General features: G+C 53.9%; 6 protein-coding genes across 6 annotated transcripts in view; 2 read left to right on the top strand and 4 right to left on the bottom strand.

Moving 5' to 3' along the window:
• Nucleotides 1-76: 76 nt before the first annotated feature.
• On the top strand, nt 77-493 carry MONBRDRAFT_24957 (uncharacterized protein; the record flags this gene model as incomplete). The annotated part of the gene is made up of 2 exons (XM_001745352.1): nt 77-161; nt 273-493. 2 exons carry the CDS (start codon nt 77-79, stop codon nt 491-493), a joined length of 306 nt encoding a protein of 101 aa, XP_001745404.1.
• Nucleotides 494-1,396: 903 nt separating this feature from the next.
• On the bottom strand, nt 1,397-3,276 carry MONBRDRAFT_16664 (uncharacterized protein; the record flags this gene model as incomplete). Its single annotated transcript, XM_001745186.1, has 7 exons — nt 1,397-1,773; nt 1,870-1,963; nt 2,065-2,139; nt 2,262-2,333; nt 2,447-2,581; nt 2,748-2,995; nt 3,174-3,276. Coding segments are annotated over 7 exons (1,104 nt in total), but the record flags the coding sequence as incomplete, so codon positions are not given.
• A 1,581-nt stretch (nt 3,277-4,857) lies between these two features.
• On the bottom strand, nt 4,858-6,923 carry MONBRDRAFT_32192 (uncharacterized protein; the record flags this gene model as incomplete). Its single annotated transcript, XM_001745185.1, has 7 exons — nt 4,858-4,959; nt 5,080-5,120; nt 5,209-5,290; nt 5,427-6,071; nt 6,345-6,479; nt 6,563-6,722; nt 6,790-6,923. Coding segments are annotated over 7 exons (1,299 nt in total), but the record flags the coding sequence as incomplete, so codon positions are not given.
• A 972-nt stretch (nt 6,924-7,895) lies between these two features.
• MONBRDRAFT_24955 (uncharacterized protein) lies at nt 7,896-16,708 on the top strand (the record flags this gene model as incomplete). Its single annotated transcript, XM_001745351.1, has 32 exons — nt 7,896-8,557; nt 8,683-8,814; nt 8,919-8,998; nt 9,126-9,216; nt 9,273-9,354; nt 9,471-9,680; nt 9,812-9,840; nt 9,968-10,067; nt 10,260-10,404; nt 10,540-10,631; nt 10,769-10,924; nt 11,006-11,083; nt 11,195-11,344; nt 11,493-11,559; nt 12,626-12,997; nt 13,033-13,199; nt 13,320-13,386; nt 13,548-13,675; nt 13,825-13,920; nt 14,039-14,186; nt 14,294-14,340; nt 14,447-14,504; nt 14,630-14,698; nt 14,858-14,956; nt 15,063-15,118; nt 15,214-15,233; nt 15,336-15,379; nt 15,456-15,508; nt 15,602-15,693; nt 15,770-15,845; nt 16,199-16,365; nt 16,576-16,708. The coding sequence occupies 32 exons, from the start codon at nt 7,896-7,898 to the stop codon at nt 16,706-16,708; spliced, it is 3,966 nt and encodes a 1,321-aa protein (XP_001745403.1).
• A 1,267-nt stretch (nt 16,709-17,975) lies between these two features.
• MONBRDRAFT_7763 (uncharacterized protein) lies at nt 17,976-20,289 on the bottom strand (the record flags this gene model as incomplete). Its single annotated transcript, XM_001745184.1, has 4 exons — nt 17,976-19,048; nt 19,217-19,516; nt 19,696-20,031; nt 20,241-20,289. 4 exons carry the CDS (start codon nt 20,287-20,289, stop codon nt 17,976-17,978), a joined length of 1,758 nt encoding a protein of 585 aa, XP_001745236.1.
• A 562-nt stretch (nt 20,290-20,851) lies between these two features.
• The window catches only part of MONBRDRAFT_24953 (uncharacterized protein), a gene marked incomplete at both ends in the record, with an annotated part of 2,071 nt that continues 912 nt past the window's right edge, over nt 20,852-22,010 (bottom strand). Inside the window, 4 exons of the mRNA XM_001745183.1 lie at nt 20,852-21,016; nt 21,131-21,203; nt 21,435-21,552; nt 21,642-21,829. Coding sequence (XP_001745235.1) covers nt 20,852-21,016; nt 21,131-21,203; nt 21,435-21,552; nt 21,642-21,829 — 544 coding nt within the window. The remainder of the gene's footprint in view (nt 21,017-21,130; nt 21,204-21,434; nt 21,553-21,641; nt 21,830-22,010) is intronic.

Raw genomic sequence — 22,010 nt, 5'->3', positions numbered from 1 at the left:
TCATCTCCTCTGAAGAGTCGAGCTGCGCATTTCTGTATCGCGCGGCCGTCAGGAAGAGGGGACAACAGGCAGCACCATGGATGCTCGTGGCGCAACGACTGGCACAGGGGCCACCCCCATCGTGCCCCGGGACAAGTCGCAAATGGTTTACGTCTGTGGTGGTACGTGTACAAAAATACAAAGGCGCTTTTCTCCATGACATTCAGACCATCTGGCTCGCAGACGCTCGCCTCACACACGTGTGCCCGTTGCGCCCGCTCTTGCCATGGCAGAATGCCGCAATCCCAACCAGATCAAGGCCGGAGGTGATATCAACTGCCGCAACTGCGGTCACCGCATCCTCTACAAGCTTCGCACCGAGCGCGGTCGGTCATTTGCTGGTTTTGGGTTTGTGTGTGTGTGGTGTTTTTCCGCGTATCTTTTGAGTTGTTGCAACCTGCTCACCTTCCACGTACCTCTGATCGCACCGGACCCATCTAGCCATCCACTTTGATGCACGATAAACGAAGCGCCAGTGCATTTCTGAATGACCAGTCCCAAACCAAGACGCGTCCTCCTTCCTCAAGGATTAGGAGGACCCATGAGGGACTGGCGATCCTTCCAGCGACGGCAGAAACACATTGGGCTTTCTGCCAAGTCTGTTGTGTTGCCCTCAGCAGGGATTTTTGCCTCTTTCATCCGCAGCGCGGAGGTTTTCCCCCAACCTTGAGACTTCAAGGAATTTAAAAAGCGAAAAACATGTTGGCATTGATATGTGACCAGTCAAATTAACCCACAGCGTGCAGCGCGTCCAGAGTTGGGCAGCCCGCGTCGTTACTGCTGAGAAGAAGCGCACGGATTGGTGCACACTCCCAACACACAAAACTAGGCTTGCACGCTTCATTCCACCCAATCACAAACGACCAAGCATTACAATATAAATTGACGGCTGGGAAAGACATTCTCCTTTGCGTCGTTCTCTACATGGACCCGAGAAAAATCGCCCGCCATCACCTAGTGCTTGTCACTTTTCTTGTCCTTCTTCTTTTTGCCCTTGCTGGCCGCCTCCTGCGCCTCGCGATCGATGGCATCTTGCAGATCCCGCAAAGCATTGTCCACGTTCTATCCGCCAATACCCGGAATATGAGACAGACGCGAATCTCGACACTGCGCAAGGCCGGGCATTGACCGGGATATCGGTGGCGCTCTGGGCAGAAGCAACGTACCGACTCCTCTTGATCAAGCATATCAAGTTCACGCTGCAACTTGTCCACAACCTCGCGCTGCTCCTCCAACGCCCTGTTACGTCGCTCCAATTCGGCCTCTTTGGCTGTTACCTAACATGTCAGACAGCAAAAGGATGAAGGTCTATCTCAAGCAAGCTCGAGGCCATCTATGAAGCGTGTCAAGAAGGGCATCAGCAGGGTCCCAGGCGTACCTCACTCTTGAGGCGATCCATCTTGCTTTGTTCCAACAACTTGAGCTCGGCCTCCATTTGCTTCTTGGCAGCAATGACGGCATCCGCAATCCTACCAGACGCAAGCATGAAAAGCCCATGAACTAAGCAGGGAACAGGCCACCAGCATCCAGTCGAGGTTGGCCACCACCGACCCACGCACGTGGAAGGTTGATTTTCGTCATCGCCCGCACTACCACCCAGACCGAGGGCGCCTAGCTTGTCGTGACGGTACTTCTCGTAGTGCACCATGTGGGTTTTGTGACGCAACGTCTCCATGCATGTTTGGAAGAGCAGGCGGCGCAGCTTCATAAAGTCTGAATGTTGCTCGTTCTCCACTACACGCGCAAGGATGGTCATCGATAAGCGGAACACTGCCAAACATCAAGCCATCGATCAGCAGCACAATGCACACGCAAAGCGCGCTCACGCACCTTCAACCACACCCCATGGATATTGGCGCACGCGTGATGAAATGCCGCCCACGGTCACCACGTCTTTGCTACCCACCACGCCCAGAGGCACCGCCTGTGTGCAGCCACAAGCGTCACTTAGCACAACGACTCATGCAGCCGCACTGCCTATAGCAAAAGACCGAAACTTCAATGGCACCGCCCTGCCCAACCCACCAGGGCGCTGCTCACCTGGCTTCCGATGTCAAAGTCAAAGGTACGAATGTTGTTGGCCTGGAATTCTTGACGCAGCTGCACGGCACGCCTCGAATGGGCCGCGTGAGTCAAGTGTACCATTGACATGATCAGTGGACATGTAGCCCATGGAAAGGCGCGTGCGGGTTGGAGCTTCGAGGTCGGAGTATGAAGCGTACCGTGTGCTTGAAATTTGCGAGCTCATCGGGGCTGAGGGTATCTGCCTTGGCAATGACCGGGATCACATTGACCTGGATTGTGAAGCGTAGCCACACCGTGAGATCAGGCCATTGGGCCAGTCACACACCCGAACGAGTCGGACGAGTGCCACGTCCAATTAGCCAGCCGACAAAAGCACGCGCACCTTCTCGTGCAAAGCACGGAGTACCTCCAAGTCCAAGGACTTGAGTGTGTGCCCCGTTGGAGCCAGCATAAAGAGGCAGGCATGAACGCGAGTATCCTCATGCTGAGCCAGGTCGCGCTGCGTCTTGATTTCCTCCTGATGCCATCCCACCCGCCATGAAATGGTCAAGATGAACAGGATGAAGAAGATGAGGGGCGCATATGGGCATGAGCAAAATAGAGACTATCACAAGGGAAAGAAAGCGATGCAATGGCGGGTGGCAAGGCTCAACCAGGTGGGAGAAGCAGGTATTTATTCAAACCTGGAAATGTGCTTCAAATTGCTTGTCGAGAAATTCCACAATGGGTTCGATGGTAGCGGCGCGGGAGATTTGATCGCCGTAGCCCACGGTGGTGGACAGACGCAACAAGATCTCAGTGCCACCCTCTTCCACCTTCGTCTCGGTCGTTTCCACACTCACGTTGGGCTCTTGGTGGTCGTGCGACGGCAGCTTGAATGCTTGGTCAAAGAGGGAGTCGAGCAAGCTGGCCTTGCCGATGGCCGTTTCACCTAACACACATCCCCGCCACCATTTGATGTGAGCCCGTGACGAGGAACAACAGCAGCCAAATTTAGATCAGAGCCAGAACATGATCAGTCGGATGGTTCCAATCAAGGGTGCGCAGCATTCTGGGCAAAGAAACAGAAGAGATGGAGAAACGAAAACGGAAACGAGCACAAAACGCACCAACGCAAAGCAGGTTGAAACGAAAGCCGAGCTGTTGCTGACGGTTGACATATTGATCCGCCAGCGTATCAAAGCCGACTCGCTCCGTAGGAGCCAAGTCGCGTTGCGACGGACCCTACGGGAAGAGGCAATGCAGGCAATTCACCATTGTCACCATTACACGCATATATTCCAGCGGGATTGCCGCACGAATGCTGCGGCGAGCAAAGCTCAGTGAGGCGAACATGGGCAATGACTCACCAAAACTCGACGTTGTGCCATGACTGCCGTGACGATGCACTGCCAGCAAGCGGACAGAGGGGAAGGACGGTTCCCCTGCAAACATGAGCACAAAATGCTGCGGCAGGGTTTCTTCCTCGCTTGCAACTGATTGAACCCTCCCGGCCATCGGAAGCGACACCCCCACTGCCAGCGGGCGCAAAAACCAACCGTTCACTTTGAGCAGTTGGGGAGCGAAAAAGTATCAGCCGAATCGCCGAAACCCTCAGTCACCGTCCAACACTTGATCGCAAGCCGGCCACTCAGGTCAAAGCCCACCAACTATCGCTGACAGGCAGACGTACACTCGACCGGAGCACCAGAAGCACACGCGCGCCCAAATGACGGCAAAAGCAAAGACGAGAAACAACAAGAATTTTTGAAATCAATCCCAAGCTCGAGCTCTTTCTTTCCTCAAACCGACCAAACCAATTAAATTTTCTCTCTCTCTCTCTCTCTTCATCTCTCAGTAGTTGTGCTATTCCTCTGTATATGCCTTTCTCTTTTTCTCGCTCTCTCTATCTCTCTTCTCAAACCAATTCATCTCTCTCTCTATCTCCTTCTCTCTCTCTCTCTCTTTTGTGCGCTACCAAAAGAGACGGCTCATTCATAATCAGATTCTTACAAGTAAAATACAAAATCGGATGCCAATTTTCAATCCGTCTTCGGTTTGGCTTCCAAACGGTCGGAAGGAGCTGTATGGTCTCGGTGATGCGTCCAGGACACGCCGGCAAGAATGAATACAAGAAGGACTTGCCACAGCTCTGTCGGCAACGCCACCGGCGCCAGCCTAAGTGCAAAAGACACAGTGTAAGACAGCATCGCTAAAAGGCCTAGAGAAGACATCAGGCGACCACCCGTACCCAGCTTCATAGTCCCGATACCAGCTCGAGTAAATGGGAATATGGGTGATGACAAGACAAAGATAGACCAAGACACGCCGTATTCCACTTGGGCGCAGCAGCGCCAGCAAGATCAACAGTGGCATGAGGGCCGGTAGCCATTGCGGTGTGAGGGCGCACCCGGCAACTGCCAGCCCGGGCTCCAAGAGCCCAGATACGCGGCGTGTGGTGGGCAAGAGATCCAAAATACCACTCAGAATGACAACAAAAGCCAACAAGACGGCGGCTTCAGCTACACGGCCCCACGGTGGAAGGCTGTCGCCGTCCGCCTCGACCACGACCTGGACACACAGGACTAAACCACCCGTGTACAGCACGAGGCGTACAAGGAGGGGCCAGGATCGCGGCCGCTGTCGCCAGGCCTGTATTGCGTCAGCGAGAGCAACGAAAAGAGCACACCCCAGCAGATGCCACCAGCCCATGCTCAGCGCCTGCCGCGTTTGCTGGAAGGAGAGAGCAGTTAGTCAAGAGCGCGGCCCCTATGATGAACAGCGCAGTGTGGAAGGCGTGAAGCATTGGCATACCCAGAGCACGGTGGCCAAAAAGTGATGCTGCACGGTGACGTCGACTTCGCGCAAACCTCGGCACTTGGCCGATACCATGATCAAGCTTTGGTCGAGCGCGCCCTACACGCAGTGAATGCAGGGAGTAGAACTATGAGGGAACCCCCCAACCAATTTAAGAGCCGCTGAGTCGCCTCGGCATGCTAGCTGAGCCAACGCTGTGCAACACAAACTTGCACGTACACAGACGATGCCATCTCGCTGACTCAAGTCACCCCCGCGTCCTGGATTTTCCAACCCCAACGATAGACCCAGTGAGATGCAGCAGCAAGAAGGGATGGGCTGGACACGATCAGCTCGGGCATGTCCAACCTGTGATTGGTGATACCCATTGGAGCTCGCAGCCCTCAAAGCTTCCCTCCGACTTGAGCTCAATCAGAGCACATTGTGAGGCCTGAGCAAATCAACATCCCAACAAATATGCGCTTGTGAACAAATACGATTCACTTGTTTGGGTGGTTGCATATGGCAGCCACCTCTTTGAGACTCGCCCGATGTTTGGTGAACCCTACACTACGTGCATTTCGCACCTGTAGCACAAAGGAGGCAATTGGCTTGCGACGCTGACTAATGGCCACATCGGTGAAGCGAAGACCCTCGTCGGCTAGGAGTGCCATGACCTCGGGAGGTTCCAATTTGTGGGCAAACGGCAACCTGCGTCGTAGTGTACCGTCAATGGCACCCGGACTGGGTGTGTCGGCGAGTGCGGAGGCCACGGCATTGGCCACTTTGGTCACAACCTCTCGGCACCAGAGCAAGCACAGATGATCAACGGAACGGCCAACGTCAGGCATGCTGGCTGTGGAAACGGCCAGAAACAACTCGCGTTGCTCGACGAGTTCTTCTCGAGGAAAAACCAGATCGTCTCGCACAAGCAGATCTCGAGGGCCACCGCCCACATTGAGCACCACGGTGCTACGTGTGTCATCCATAAGCCAGGCCTGCAGCTCGCGGTACAGCGGGGCCTGCTGGGGGCTTAAAGCAACAACGGGTCCTTCAAGCGCCGAGCCCAGGTTGACTTGGAGTGCAACCCAGCGGGCCAGGTCACGATCATGAGCCAAACAGTGGGCCACAACCACACCACCCGTGGAATGGGCCAGCACCAGCGCTACAATGTGCGAGCCATAAAAACGCGAGTAGGGTTGCAGGTGAGGCACCTCCAGCGAGTTGAGAAGCTGAGGCAGAGCGGAGAGAACGGCGCAAGGAAAAGGATCACGTTTTCCTCAGAAAAAAAATGGCGCATTCAGCTGGAACAGGGGGGAGACGCACCGCGTCGCGAACGAGGAAATTGTTGGCGCAGATATCGTAGGCTCTCACAAACAAAAGTCTACAGCAAGACGTTGTGGTGGAGGACCATAGGACTCAGCAAGGAGCACCATTCAAGAGGCCAGCAGGAGAGCAAGTGGCCGGGGCACTGGAAAGCAAAATACTGAGAGGAGGTCACATACACGTTGGCGGGTGAAGATGGCCGGGGAGAGCGCTGAGAGCTCTTCTTGAAAATCAGTCGCAAAGACGGCAAAGGCCAATTCGGTGTCATTCATGGCGCGAGCTTGCTTTTGCAGCTCGGTGCCAAAGGAGCGCACCTAGGGGCCAGAGCAGGACGGTGAGTAAGACTGATTTGAACACGTGGTGCAGCTGTTTGTCGGCGGAGTTGATGCACCCACACCTGGCGGTAATCGCCCGCATTGCCGGGCACGAACAACACGGGCACGACAGCTTCGGGCTTTTTAGTACGAACTAGGCGACGTTCGTGACCATCGGTGTATCGGGTCAGCTCGTAGCGCGGGTGAATGTCCTTGAGGGCATCTGGCGTGATCCGCGCATACCTGCAACACCAGGGCACGTGAATCCAAACAAGCACCAACGATCGGAACATGCCCACGGATCACGTACGAGGGATGCATGTAATACATGCTACACGTGTTGGGCCCGCCTGTGACATCCTCATCATACACACTCGCCACAAGACAGCCCAAATATATCGCCAGAACCAGGCCCAGGCCCAGCTCCACCTGCGCAGCCGCCATTGCCCGATGATTATGGCGTTCAAAGTAAAATACTTTTATCAAATTGAAGGTTGAGGGTCAGGACACTTTTGTCTTTTGTGTTTTTCTTTTTGATGATGATGATGAGTCTTCTTACTTATGCACTCTCTACATCTCTCTCTCTCTCTCTCTCTCTCTCTCTCTCTCTCTCTCTCTCTAAACCTCTCTCTCTCTCTCTCTCTCTCTAAACCTCTCCCCAAACCTCTCTAAATCTCTCTCGTCCCTCTCTAATCTCTCTCTCTTTCTATCTCTCTCTCTTTTCTCTCTCTCTTCTCTTCTCTCTCAATTCAATTCGCCTCCAGCTCCAGCGCCAGCTCCATTTGCACGGCGCTCCTTCGTGTGAGCGGCCTTCAGGCTCGGAGGTTTGCCCACAGATTGGCCATCAGATTCCCTTGAGGCCTCGCGTGGATGACAGAGGCAGCTTGACACTTGCTCAGGCTGGATCTGGACGAGATCCGTTTTGCACCGATCGGACACGCCAAGGCAGGTGCAGCTAAAGTGCGGCCCGGGCGCTGATGCCTGGCATTCGGCTTGGACCACGACAAGGAAACAACCTGTCCCACGCAGCAACGGCTTGGCTGCCTCGCATCGGCTGTTTGGTGAGCTGGGCCTTTGCCCAACCGCCGATGCGGTGTTGTGGCACAGCGCTGCCCTTTTGATCAGCCGGCATCATCGGCCGTCCAGCCCCGGTCTGCTGCACTTGCCACCACCAACGGCCTTCGGGTGAGCAAATGCGTGCCAAGCAGGCCCATCACCCTGATTCATTGTGATTAGATAACGCGGCTGCTTCAAGGGCGCTCTCGCCGCCCCCATACCCCCTTGGTGCAAGTCCTCTTATAGCTGAAGTGCTGGATATTGATTGGCCCAATAATCCTCCAGCCTCCTCAAAGTTGGCCTGGCTCGTGCCCTGGGTCCTTGCCATCAGTCGCGCTTGGCGTGGGCTAGTGGTTTGCCATGGTGGAACCCACACCCTTGCCCGATGACGTCGGGGATCCCCCAGTTGGGGAGGCCACAGCGCGCGGCAGCACCAGCAGCAATCCTTTGCGGCGCATTCGCCGGCGTAAAATGGCCAACTCGGAAGAAGACGGCAATGGCACGCCCAAAAACGCGGAAGACGCTATCGGAGCATCTCCCAACACCTTGGCGGCCCCTTCCACACTCCCAACGCGCGGATCCAAGCTCTTACAACGCGTCCTCCCCAAGCGAAATACCCAGTCCTCGACGCCCCCTTCCCAATCTATCCAGCCTATACAACCCGTTCAACCCGTTCAACCCGCAATTCTTGTGGATGATGGCAGCAGCCAAACCGGCGACAATTCAGACACGCATAGCGCCAGCTACTCCCCCTCCGCTGCATCCGCCTCCCATCCTGCTTCTAGCCTAGGGGCCTCGGCCCAAGCCGCCTACACCAGTCCACAAGACACAAACCCCGCCTCCAGCATCAGTGTCAGCCCGGGAAGCCTTCCTGGTGGTGCCATTGCCCCTGCTACTGGATCTGGCGTCCAAGAGCACCCAACCACTACCGTTGACGAAGAGAGCGACAGCATCGATAGTGATGACAGCGCCGAATCCTCGGGCCGCCATCGCAAGTACGGTCTCAAACGCGACGATCTCGAGTACGTAATCCACCATTATTGGTTCGCGACTCTCTATTGCTGTGACAATCTCACCTACCTTTGCCCTCACCCTTGGAAGACAAAAAAAAAAATCTAACTCCTCTTTCTGTCGCTTTACCCCTTAGCATGGAGCTGCGTGACAACGAAAAGCGCCGCCAGCAAGCAGAGGATCGGTTCAAGCGAGCTGTTGAGCAGCTCACGAGCAGTGGTCGGCCCGAACCCAGCTCACACAGCATACAACGTTTCAACATCTCACGGTACATTTGCACCTTAAATAAGGATCGAGCCTTGAGCCACCCCGAGAGACTGACTCCCGGCTCTGAGACAGCTCATTTGATTTGGTGACCTTGTTTTTGGCTAGCGATCCCATGATGCGTGAGTACCAGCACGCGCGCCATCAGCTTGAAAAGCGCACTAAAAAGCTGGAAAAACTGCGCAAAGGTGCGTGAACAGAGGGGTCAAGCCAAAAGCACATGTCCTCAAGCAGAGCAGCGCTCAAAGCGTGCTCCCCTCTTGGCTGCCTTTGTGTCTTGTGTGATCTTGCGACTGTTCGGTATTTGCACGATAGAAATGGACGAGGTACAAAAGCAGCTGGATTCACGACGAACGAAACCCACAGCCACAGAGCTTATTGGTGCAAAGATGAACATTGTCAAGCGGTCAGTTCTCGCCGCAACGTCAGGCCCAGTGTCCCCTCCCATTGCCATTTTCGCAGCTCATCCGTGGTTGTCTCGATGTGCTTCGACTGGGGCTTGCACAGCCTGCGCGCCGCGGGTCGCGGCGATGATGTCGGCTCGGTCAGTTTTATTCTCATGGCGGTTTGCTTTTTCGTTCCTAGCGCGACCTCTGATGAACATTTGCAGCTCCGCTCGTCTTTTCTTACCCTTTTTGTTCCTTTTGTGCCCGCCCACAGGAGGCCGGTGGAGACAATACGACCCCGGTCAACCCGGAGCGGGGGCGCTCGCGAACCAAGCGAGAGGAGAAAATAACCGGGCGGCACAGATCGGCCTCCCCGGAGCGGGAAAATGCCACTGAGGGGAAGGATGAATCGATTGAGGCCCTCAACGGCTATACAGGCTCGCCGGGCCGCGGCACCGCGCAAGTGGACGACTTCCCACCCGACGTATGTCAACTTTGCACCTACGTTTTTACCAATGCATTTTGAACCAGCCAACACTAGCTTGGCCTCGCATACTTGTTCATTTGCCGATTGTCTCGCGTGTGTTCCTGCTTGTCGGGCGGATTCGATGCCAGGAGGGCACCCCACGGTTCTTGCGCAGTCGGTTCGTGTGCTAGCTCTGTCTAAACCTCGGCGCGCAATTTCACGAGTGCCGTGTCCCGTCCATGTCAGCATCTCATCTTTTTTCAACCTGTCCTGGCCACACTTGGCATGTGTTGTTGTTGCGATAGGCGCTCTCAAAAGAGCTTACCGCCAGAGCTACGCGACCAGATCGAAGATCGCCGTCCAAATCGCCTCAAGCGCCTGATCAACATGTCCAATCCCCTCACTGTACGAGCTCAGTTCACTGCATTGACCTGAGTTTCATCCTGCGAACGGCACCGCAACAGCTGTCGTGTGCAGCACATGGAATCGAATCCTCCTTTTGGTTTTGTGTTTTGCTTTGTTTTTTATTTGCGAAACTGAATGTCACCTATATTGATGGCTCATGGTGCGTGCGCCTCATGATATCCTCCACCTTAGCCTCGGAAGAACAAGGACAAGCAGTCATCGGGTGCAGATGTCGAGCCGGAAGCTGGTCAATCTTTTGGCTCCTCTCCCATGGCATCTGTGTCGCAACCCGTGGCCCTCGATATGCAAAACGGCTTGCAGCACACCGCCACCGCCGGTATGTAAAATGCAAAACTAAAGCTTCCTGCCTATGCCGTTGAGTTTGCGACTGTTGTGCGACTGTCGCTGTGTGTCTGCCGCCTCATCCGCTCACCGCTTCATCCACTCCACAACCGCTTCTGCACCATTTTAGAACTCATCCAACACATCAAAAGCATACTGCTGGAGGACCCGCGCTTGGATTTGGAGAACAAGTTTGATGTCTTGCAACAGCTCCAGAGCTACGTACGTGCGCGGGATTGTGTTCCTTATTAGCAGTTTCGTTGCGTTGAGCTCCACTTCTTCTTCTGTTTTTCTTTCCTCACTTGATGTCCTTCTCGTTTTTCGTTTGTTTGCTTGCATTTGCCTTTTGATGCTGACAGGTCTTCACCTTGGAGGAGAGACTAGCGGCTCAACAACAGCGCAACTTGGAGCTTGAAACAGCGCTCAGCAACACGCAGGAACAGCTGCAAAAACGGCAGTCCACCTTAGCCATGCTAGACAAGCAGCGCACCAACAATCAAAGCGCGTTGCTGGAGGTGCGTTCCACATGAAGCCTGTAGGACGACCCCCACGTTGGTGCGGTGGCACCTGCTCATCGGCGGGGAATGGTGGGACAGATGATCAACGACTTTCACGCCGATTTCGTGGAAAAGCTGGACCGGCATGAAAGACGATTTGGCGAAGCGCGAACGACTGTGAGTTTTTCATGCCAAGGCCATGCCTGAGGTAGCCACGTGCTGACTGCACCGCATGTCCAAGTTGTCGTTATCTCACCATGCCGATCAATACTTGGGGACGCAACGTAGTTGGATACAATTCACTCGGACGTGGAGCGCCAAATGGTTACCATGCGTGACATCCAGACGCGTGCCAATGACTTTTTACAAGAGCTACAGATGAAGGCCGAGCACTTGGAGACTGAGCTATCAACTGGTTTCTGGGTCAATTTGCATGAGGTTTGAGCAGTGTCGCTCGTCTGATACCCCACTTCATTTTTTTTTCTTGAATTTTTGTGAGGAGGAGGGAGGTGGAGCATTTGCTTTTCGTCGGTGAATGCAGTTGCTGACTTACTTGCGTCGGTTGACCGCGTGTGCGTCCGTGTAGAACTTTTCGGAGACGTTTCAATCATTGACAGGCCGTCAAGGCAGCGCGCCGCGCATTCTCATATTTGGTACGAATGCCGCCTGAGCACCTCGTCGCCGATATTCGGTTGTGGCGGGACCTGAGCATGAACATGTATGTTTCGCACTCATGCCTCGAACGTCCGATCATGGCGCGTGATGGCAGGCATGGTGATGGTAGTGGTCTTGGCCTATTTTCTGCGCTGGTATTGGGATGTGACGCATGCCTAAAGCCAAGGATAGACGGCTCGCCTTTTTTTTTTTGTTCCCAGTGTTCTGAGAAGAGGCTTTCTCGCGACCTGCAATCACTTCTTTCTTGTTTTTTTTCTTACAGCCGAAGCCGCTTTTGAGTTGAGTGGGGCTCTAAACATTTTTGACGACAGGTGGCCGGTTGTGCTGTTGCCCCCTGACTTTAGAGGCAAGCGCCTGCAGTCAGCGCTGTCGCGGCCATGACTGAGAGGCAATTGTGATAGTATAGTAGTTGTTTGGATTGGCACGAGATGCTAGAAATGCAAACACAGTGACGACAAGAGCGGAACACAAAGACCCCAGACGATGAAAAGAACAGGGCAGGAGGCATGCCTAATGACAAAAATAGAAAAACAACAGAGGACGGAGAAAGGAAAACAAGGATGACGAGCAACAAAAAGTCTCCTGCTCTTTTTGTGCCGTCCGCCAAGCCAACACCCCGGCTATCACCCTTTGGGTGGCAAGCGCGCGCCGAGTGCTGGGCAAGCTGGGCGTGAGGCGAACGGAAGAAAGGGGCGATCCTCCTGAAGGCGCAAAAACAAACACAAAAGTCTGACGGAGCCGTCTCAGAGCGTGGTGGTCTGTTAGAGGAGCGTCCGCGTGCTAAGAGGGTTGAGTAGAGTTGGAGCGCAATATGCACTAGCAAACGACCGTCTTGTTGTCGTCCTTAATCAAACACGCCTCTGACGCCTTGAACTCGGGGCCAACCAACGGATGCATCTGTGCCATGAAGGCGCACAACCAAAAGATCCACATGCAGAGGCAAGTGGTGATGATCATGGTGCGCACCAGGCTAAGGAAGAAGCGGCAGAGCAGTTCAGGTGCAGTGAGTGCTGCTAAAAAAACCTGTGGCTTGCGCGCTGCCAGGTGCTGGCTCGCACGCCGACTCGCCAGCCACCACCGAACGGTTGTGCAGGCCACGCCAAGGCCCCGGCTACTCACTTGCGGTCCTCGTGCTTACGACCAGCAAAGAGGGTACCGAGAATGGCAATACCACCGAAAAAGGCGGTCATGACGATAATGGGCACAGCATTGGAGACGGCCATGGTGCTGGAGACTCTGAAGCTGCCAAAGTCAAAGGTGCGCCACAAATGATGAGTTGCTCTGGAGCGTCAGGAGAGGGCAAGAGGAAGAGAAAGAGAAAGAGAGAGAGGGAGAGAGAAAAGGAGAACAAGCACAAGAACAAGAAGATAAATGCCACCCAGCAGCTTGAATTCAATGTGCAATGCATGCGCAGACGTGTCCCCAGCGCGCTGCCGTTTCACCAACCTGAGTGACCAAGAGAGAAGTGAACAAGAGAAAGAGAGAACTGCTGTTGCTGTCGAAAAGCTCTCTCTCACACACACAAACTCTCTCTCTCTCTCTGTCTCTCTCCTCCAACACACACACGTTTCAGGAGGAGGTCAAAGTGAGACCAGAGTCACACATTAACATGGGGGAGGTGAGTGTGCACACACCACCAACAACCCGAGGCTTAAACCCGGGTAAAGTTGTCGCATTAATTTTTTTCATTCTCTTTCTTTTGCGTTGGCATTCACCCCCTTCCCGCTTGCTCCGAGAGGGGCAGAGCAGCAACAGCAGCAGCAACAGCAGCAACAGCAGCATCGGCGGCGGCGGCGGTATCATCGGTATTGAGCCCGATTTTTTGACTTGGCTGCGGCTGAGTCTGGGGTTGCCTTCGCCATGAGCGCCGGGAGCCTTTTGCAACAAGGTTGGGCTTTTGATCGATGACTCAAATGAGGACGCGTGTTGCATTCGACTCACCCCTCGTCCTCCTTTGGGCCCTCAGGTTGGCGCAAGCGCGGTGTGCTATGGAAAAAGGCCCAGGGTACAAGCCTGCTGGGCCGCGACAATTTCAAGCGCCGCACTTTTATCCTGACGGACACATGCCTGAGCTACTACTCTGGTGTTGACATTGTACGCCGAGTCGAGTTCCGCCCCCAAGCCTCATCCAGCCAGCTCGGCTTGTGCACGTCCCAAACAAGGATCGTGCCTCAAGCGCATGCGCTCGCCCCTCGACATCTGTACTCACCCCCTGTCTCGGCTTGAACCCCACCCGTGCTCAGAGCGAGATGAAGCAAAAAGGCCAGATTCCGCTCACCAAAATCCGAGCGGTTGAAGTCGCTCACGCAACCCCATGGGGCCGCAGCAACATGATCCAGGTTTGGGCGTCGCAGATGAGGATCGACTGATCGGCCCCTGGACATCCAATCTTGCCCTTGGTACGATGTTTTCCATTGCTAATGAACACACCATAACTTGGTCCCCTGACACATGCAGGTGGTGCACGACGATGCGATACTGTACGTCGATGCCGAATCTCAGGCCGAGCGGCAGGATTGGATTGATGAGATTCGGTCGGCTTGCCAGGAAGGCCAAAACGTCTCCAGCAAGCATTACAACTATCATCCTGGTGTTTTTCACAAAGGTGCTGCCTTGTGATCATCGTGCCACCCTCACATCACTCGCCCGCCCCCTTCTCGCCTGAAGATCGTGCTTCTGACCCAATGCTCTCGTGGTGGCCATCGGTGGTAGGCGAATGGACCTGTTGTGCCACCAAAGAACAAGGAGGAGGCTGCAAGGTATGTTTTGACTCAGGTCAAACAACTATTTCTCTACTACCCCCACCCGCCCCTGCGTGCGCCCTCACATTTTACATTGGCACTCGGGCCGTCCATCGCCTGCTAGCCGGCCTTCAAGTACAGTCATAAAAGCAAGGCCCCAATCAACTTGTCTGATGCCAAAGGTTTGTAAAAGCAAAGTCACGGGGGCCTTGCGAGCCCTGACATGTTGCTGCAGCGTCAGTCCTCCGCACGCCCAACCCACATGACGTGCGCTCATATCTTTGACGACTGGCGAATCCTTTTATAGACCGAACCACAGTCGCCTATTTCTATGACCGACACTACGAGGATGACGACCTGGACCCAGATGAGATGAGTCAGTCTTCCTGGCTGCTTGATTCGTGTCTGGATTGGCAAGGACTTGTCGTTCTGCATCAGCGCCTCGTGGCCCGACCCTTGCGCTTCAATGGAAGCTGGTATGAGACCTGATCCCTGCTTTCTACCGTCGTCGTCGTCGTGCCTGACCTGGACACAGGTGATGCCATGCTAGCGGACATGCCCACCTCCCACAGCGGTGCCGCCCCATACGGTGGCACAGCTGTACCACGCGCGCAAAGTATTGCAGGGCAGTACGGTATGTATGCGACAAACCTGCTGTGGTTTCAACTGAGTCCATTTGTGCTCGTCGACCCAGCCTCATCCTATCACCCCTCACTTGTGCCTTTGTCTGTTTGAACTAGAAATTATGAATCAAGATTTTCAAGATCTTGACGTAGCCATGTTCCAACCAAAGGCGGTGAGCTCATTTTATATGCCACAAATAACTGGGGCATCTTCTCTGATGCTCATCATACTTGCTCACCGCTATCCCTTGCTGCTCCGCATGCTTAGGCTGATGGCAGCACCGCCAAGTGCGTGGCTTGACCTCGTTTATTTGCCTGACTCACCCTCATCCCGCAAAACTCCTTCGCTCTCTTCTGCTTGCTCATACCGATTGCTTGGAACTGTCGCAGGCCGCTCTTAGAGTCCCACTACACAAGCGTGCCCAATGCTGATGGTTCGTGAAATGCCTTGGATCCCTGCGTATAGCCCCACCGTGCCTCACGGCGCCTGCTCTCGCCCGTGCCATGCAGACGATCCAAGCTATGCCGCCCTAGGGGCACGTAGCATAGCATCTTCCGAAGAAGTGAGTGGCCGTGTGGGTGATACTGCATCTCATCCTATCGCAAATGCACCCGGCCCTTTGATTCATGGTCCGGCGCTGGCTGGCTGGAAATAGTACGAGGGATGGCATGTTCGGGCCCGCGAAGCCTCAACCTATCACCCAGCCTCCATCGCCAGCAACTACAGTCAAGCCAGCATTTACTCCACGTATGTTGCGCCTCTGTTGCCACTCTAATGACTTGAGCGGCTTTACACTCCCCTCACTTTGTGCCACCATACGCAGGCTTGATGGCGTGAATAAACAGTACTCCAAGGTGACTAAACCAGGCCATGAAAGCCACTACGCCCGCCTTGAGCGAGTAAGTCGGTGTCGCCCAATCACACCGAGCTGCGCCATATCTGCAAAAATTTGTCTGACGTGTGTTTGTGCTTTTTCACAGAAATAGGAGTGCTTCGCCGTGTTAACATAACCTGACGCGTGCATTCCACTGCTGCTGGTTAGCCGTGTCTGCGCTGATTCGACAAAAAGCGTCAGCCCATCTGTTCATGTGTTTGTTTTTGTCTGTTCAGTGGATTTTTCTTCGAGTTTTGCTTCTTTTTTTTTGTCACTCTTTCCAAGTTGATCGACATTTGAAGCTCCCAAGGTGGCTTGGCCAACAGTGTTGGCTGCGTAAATTCACTTGCCTGGTCACAATACTTAAATCTAATTCAGGGCTGGCTGTTGAGTCTACTGGTACTGTGCATACCCCGCGTCATATCATGGCAGAGAATCAAAGTTGAAAGGGGAAAATTCAATCAAAGCTGCCATCTCTCGCAGCCCGCTAGGCAGCAAGAGACCGCTAAGGAAATGTCATGGGTGAGCCGACGGATGGTTTCCAGGTAACTTGAACACTTGACGCCTTGCTGTGAGGTGCAAACGCAACAAAGCAGATTTTGCGTACCTCTCAAGCCCTGTGTGCATGCTGCCCATGAGAACACGGTTCTTGATGGAGGTGAAGCCAAGATCCAGCGGCTTCATGAGCGCAGGATACTTTGAAGCAGCCATGACGCTCGATTCCGAGCAACCGGTGAAGCTTGCTCAAGTGTTAGTCCCCGCAAGCAACAGCCAGCGGAGACGCGTCCCAACCCCAGACCACCTACGCCCCAGCACGACTCGCAACCGCGTCGAAGGAGAGGGAGAGAGAAAGAGAAGGGCACCAACCCCGCCTTTCAAGCACAGTAAAGTGAACACGAGCGGCGGCGGAGCGAGAGCTCGCGAATAAAAAAACAAGAAAAGTCATGTCATGTATTTCGATACTTTGTGCGCGTTTTAATCTAGTTTTTGTTGAGAGTGTACGTATCTAAAGGCAAGGTAAGCTTAATATAACTACAGTTTGTGTATACATTAAAGCAGTTAATGCTGCTGCGCGAAAGTATGCTTAACGTGCTGGCACGCGCGCAAACTCAACTGCCAAGAGGCAGCAATCGTCCAGCAGGTTCATGCTTCGGAGGGTGGGGCAGGGGCTTGGCTGGTGCTGATACGTCGAGGCTGGCCCATGGTCACCCATGGACAGATCAGCCATTTGAACAACCCTATCAGCACTCCCTTTCACGTTTCAGTAGATCAAGATGGTGGCACTGCCGGTGCCTATTTTGGCGTAATTTTCAATGCTTTTTTGATCATTTTTCAGTAATTTATTTTGACATGTGAAGTTGGCCCTAAAGCAGCCTGAACGTTTTGCTGTTGTTATCCTGTTGATGCCAGCTGTGGCTGCCGTGCGGGTGATGCTAGCAGGTACAAGTGTGCCATGATGGGCCCTGCCGTTTTTCAATCCCATACTAGATGTGCTTGCCGGGCGACAGCGGGTACTCGGAAATTCACAAGGATGACATGATGACCTGCGTTTTCAATCATCGCCAAACAAACAACAACAAAAAGACAAGAAACAAACGGTGCTGAGATCGGCTCGAGATCAAATGCCCGCTTACCGATGGGGATTGGGGATAGGTTTCTGGTTACTCCCGGATGATGGAATGCTTGAAAACCCCCAAAAAGAGGGTCAGGTAGACAAGAGCATCAGACCGAGTGAACAGGGCATCAACGGTACAGTATGCTCTCGCTTCCCAGTACAACAACCGCGCCCAATGCCTAATCCAAACCAGTCTGGCTGCCATTTGTCAAAGCAAGCACCTCTTGTCCCTCTCTCTCTGTTATCGCACCGAAAGGTAAAGAATTAGAACAGAACAGAAGAAAATCAATGTCGTGTTTCACCATTATTTTTCCTCCCAAGACAACGGGGTTTTAATGATCTGCAACTTCCCTATGGTGTTCAAAATAGGCAAACTTGGATCTGATAGGTCTGCTTCTGTTCGGGCAAAGACGCATGGGACGCATGCTTGCATGACACTACAATGAACTGATGACAGCCGTCGCTTTGGCGCAAAATGGGCCGGAAAAATAAGCACAAGGGTCAGGAATACTTGGAGAAGGGGAGGGCCAGGTTGGCACATTAACGTCGAGGACTGCCCGTGGCCTTGCCAAGCCCAGCAACATTGTCTGGCGGCAAAAGCGAGCACCTCTGACACAGCGTGGCAGCGTCATCCAGCTGCAGCTCTTCCAACGCAGCCACCAGCTGCTGACGAGCCTCGTCGTCCTGCAAAAACTTCTCCATGACACGTGCCAAGGCAAAGCCATCGTGCTCCTTCTGCATTGGCAAATTCCGCCGGGCAAATGGGTGACGAAAAGGCTCCAGCGGCTCTCCTTCCCTGGCAAAATTGGAGGCATAGACGGGGTTGTGGGCAGGATTAGCAGCAAGAAACCTGCCGAGATCAAAGTCGATGAGAAAGGCCGCAGGATGCCCTTCCCAGTCGCTGCAAAAAAGAATGTTGCGAGGAAGAATGTCGCCGTGCACAAAGTCAACGCTATGGATGGCCTTCAGTTGGTAGATGACCTGGACCAGTTGCTCAATCTCGACGGTGTCTGCCGGCTTCACGTAAGGGTAGCTGAGCACATCCACGGCAGTTGCAAGCCTCGCCACCTCCCACTTCTGATAGAATGAGCCTGCCACATCCAGTTGACTGAGTATTGTCAAGATTCGGTCGTCAGGCGGGTAGCGGCGATCTTGGTAAGACACACACTGTGCCGAGAGGCTGCTGCAGAGATTTGCCGTGCGTCCCCAGTAGTCAAAGTGCTTGAACACCTTGTTTTGCTTCCCGATGCTGTAGACCTGCACGTTGGGACCATACGAATCCTTCAGATTCCACTTGCAGAGGTGGTCAAAAGGGCAAGGAAATGGTTGTGGAGGCAGCCGTGGCCGCAATACAGTCCGAGCATCTGCCCGATCCAGCAAGTACGCCAAATCCTCTTGCACAAATTCCTTGCAAGCTCGCAAGATGCTTTCTACCTGCCGCGGATTTTCTTTAAAGTTTGCGGCACCGAGGCGCAAGAAGAACAGCCCCGATGACTTTGGCTTCGCGTTCGAACTGTCAATCTCGAGCAATGGCAGAATCTCTGCCAGGCAACCCTCAAACTGCTCCCATCGAACATCAATCACTTGCAAAGCCAGGTAGGCGCTGACATTGTCTCCCACCACGTTGATGTTGATGATGGGCCACAAAATGTCCTTCCGCCGAGGCAGCGGTATGTTGCTGTTGCTCTCATACAACGTTGGAATGGCCCCCAGTCGCAAGAGCTCGTTGGCAACCTAGCCCCCGTATTCATGGAACGGCTGCTCCTTCTTTTTGCACTCACCCATGACGACAACGTGGTGGTTGTCGTCAAAGCCCGCCCAATCAACGTGGGTGCTGTGGGAACCGATGGCGTACTGATGGACAACATTCAGACCAAAGTAGCGCTGCAACACGATGGAAACTCGCGAAGAAATGCTGGGCTCCTGCTGGAGTTCAGTCAGCTTGGAGTCACGTTGAGCTTTGGCCGCCCACTGAAGGCCATTCGCCAGCGCCTCGCTACGCTCCCACTGGTCATCCGCGCAAAGATCATCAATGCGCTTGACAATTTTTGCTGCAAGGTAGTGGTGGCTGCAGGGAAGCTCTGCGACCACGGAGCCAAGAACTTCATTTGCAGTGGTCAGAGACAAGGTTTGTGAGGGCGCCGTTGAAGGCATCCGGCCACGTGAGTCGGACGGTGGTAGCAGTGTCCATGTAAAGCCTGCACACGCATGTCAACCAAAAGACGATCCTGCGCGTGAGTCTTGCCCGACAGGTGCTTACCGATTGTAGTAGGCGCGCGCGGGTACAGTAATGACCAAGTGCAGACGTAATGTGGGGCCAGGTCACGACAAACACACCTTCCAGCCTTGTCGGTTGTAACGAATCGAGACGAAACACGACGAACCTTGTCGCGACCTGTTTTCCGTTTGAGCTGTGCTTCCTTGGCGGCCAGCCTTTCGTGCTCGAGCTTGCGCTCCTCGGCTTCAGCGGCCAGCCTCTGCTGCTCGAGCTCAATGAGAGCTTGGATGTGGCGCTTTTCCTCCTCGCTTGTGCTTTGGAGCTGCATTTGCTTCATTTGTTCGATCAATGCTGGAAACTCAGCCATGATGCACGGTGCTAAAAAAAAAAAAAAAACAACAACCAAGTTCAAAAAAAAAAAAAAAAAAAAAAAAAACAGCAACCAAGTTCAAAAAAAAAAAAAGGAAAAAAATGGAAAATGGAAATGACTGACTTTTATTTATGTTCGACGGTCCATTTCAATCTCAACGACATACGCTATAATTAGACGATGAGGTGTTGTTTTTTTGCTTCTTGTCTTCACACACTCGTGTTCTGTGTCGCCGACTTGGCCTTGGCACGGCGCTTGGGCGGCATGGCCACCCGACCCAAGGAAAAAAGTGGAGCTCGGAGCGTCGCCGCAATCACGCGCGCCCTGCTCTTCGGGCCCAGATGTCAAGAGATAATGGAGAGTCGTCGAGCTTCAGCTAAGCCGATTGGCACCGGCAGTCAGGCTAGCATCAAATACAGGATAATCAATTCCGATACAAGGTGCACCATCGCCAAAAGGGTGGTGTAAATGCAGGCTTGCTTCCCACGACCAAATGCAGCGCGCGCGGTCTTGTCGTGATTTTCTTTGGGCTCTGTTCTTTGATGCAAGACTTGATCTGCGTTTTGTGGCATTTTGTTTCCGAGTCAGGAGAATTGGGTCAATGCCTCCCTCGCCTGCTATTTTAATCACATCAACACAAAGCCGGGTTTTGAAATAATTCTGGTCATCCTTCCTCATTCCAGTAACCGTTTCCCCCGATGTATTCAGTGCCGCGTTGATGAGTCTGAGTCACTTCTTGTCAGTAAAGCTTGACATCATTGAACTTGACAGCTGAATTCAAAAGTCTTTGAAACAGGAATATCAAAAAGAAAAACCTTAACCTTCGTATCAATGTCCATGACGAGTGGCGGAGATCCACTCAGCAAGTGCATGATCGACGACGGCAACGACCGGATCAATCGCGTCGGCGCCCTCCGCATCAGCTGGTGGCTGCAAGACAAGCTCCTCAGTCAAGTGAGCAGTTCGCACCAGGCCAATGCAGCGATCGCCCAGCTGACCGAGGTGCCACAATCAGCATCGTTGAATAGTGAGTCAGAGGCCAAGTTCTCATGAGCACTCGTAGTAGCCGTGCCAACGATCACAAAACAACGAACGTCTCGCACTTACCACAGAATGGACAGTGCCAGCCGGCTTGCCAGCAGCCGTGACCACCTTGAGCGGACCGTTGTAGTGTGATAGCCTATCATCACAGCGTCGTGCCCATGTGGAGTGAGTTTCCTGTATGTGGAGATTGGGCCTTGCCCAGTCGCAATGGCGGAGCTGAGCCACCAACACACAGCCAAAGACACAATGGTAGACAGAAGGCAACAGAAGCGATAGCCAGACATCGAGAGAACAGAAATAGAAAGAGACAGGGGTGATGTCAAGGGGTGACGGTCTAGGAGCAAGAGCGTGACTAGAAGTAGCTGACCTGACGGCAGCTTGTACGTCTGGGATTCGCATGGGCAAAAGGCGCTTGCGCAGCATGCCCGAGTAGTGAGTGCGCGCCGTCAGTTCTTGACCGAGATAGCAACCCTTTTTGAACGATACTGGCGGGAGCAGCCCAAGAGAGTATGAGACCAAAATTGATGGGTTCGCGCCGAGTCGGATTAGGAAGCACCGATCCCAGGTGACGCACCGCCATTCCAATGTTCGATATTGGCTTCAAGGGGCAATGACTTGTTGTCGATGTGATCCTGTGGACCCTCCGAGAGCCCGAGGGCCAGACGCAGGTAGGCGTATATGCTGCCATCATCATTGGACAACACTGGCTCTAAGGTGCAGGGCACAATGAGAGCCGCCAGAGTGCGCCCGGGGTCGCCGATTCTCTCGGGGTGCCAAGGGGAGGCGTGTGTCACGAGGGGTGATGTACCATCAAGCATGTTCAAAGTGTTGACTGTGTCTGGAGTGCCTTCCGCAGCCGCTTGACCTGCAGCCGGGCAGTCTAAACGACGCCAGAGAGCCGGCACGCCTGGAGGCCTATCGTGGGAGCAGGGGGTCGTGAGCA

This window comes from Monosiga brevicollis, genomic scaffold (genome assembly GCF_000002865.3).
Source record: "Monosiga brevicollis MX1 MONBRscaffold_8 genomic scaffold, whole genome shotgun sequence".
NCBI lineage: Eukaryota > Choanoflagellata > Craspedida > Salpingoecidae > Monosiga > Monosiga brevicollis.
Note: the sequence above shows the minus strand (reverse complement) of the source record. Positions and strands in the feature narration are given on the sequence as shown.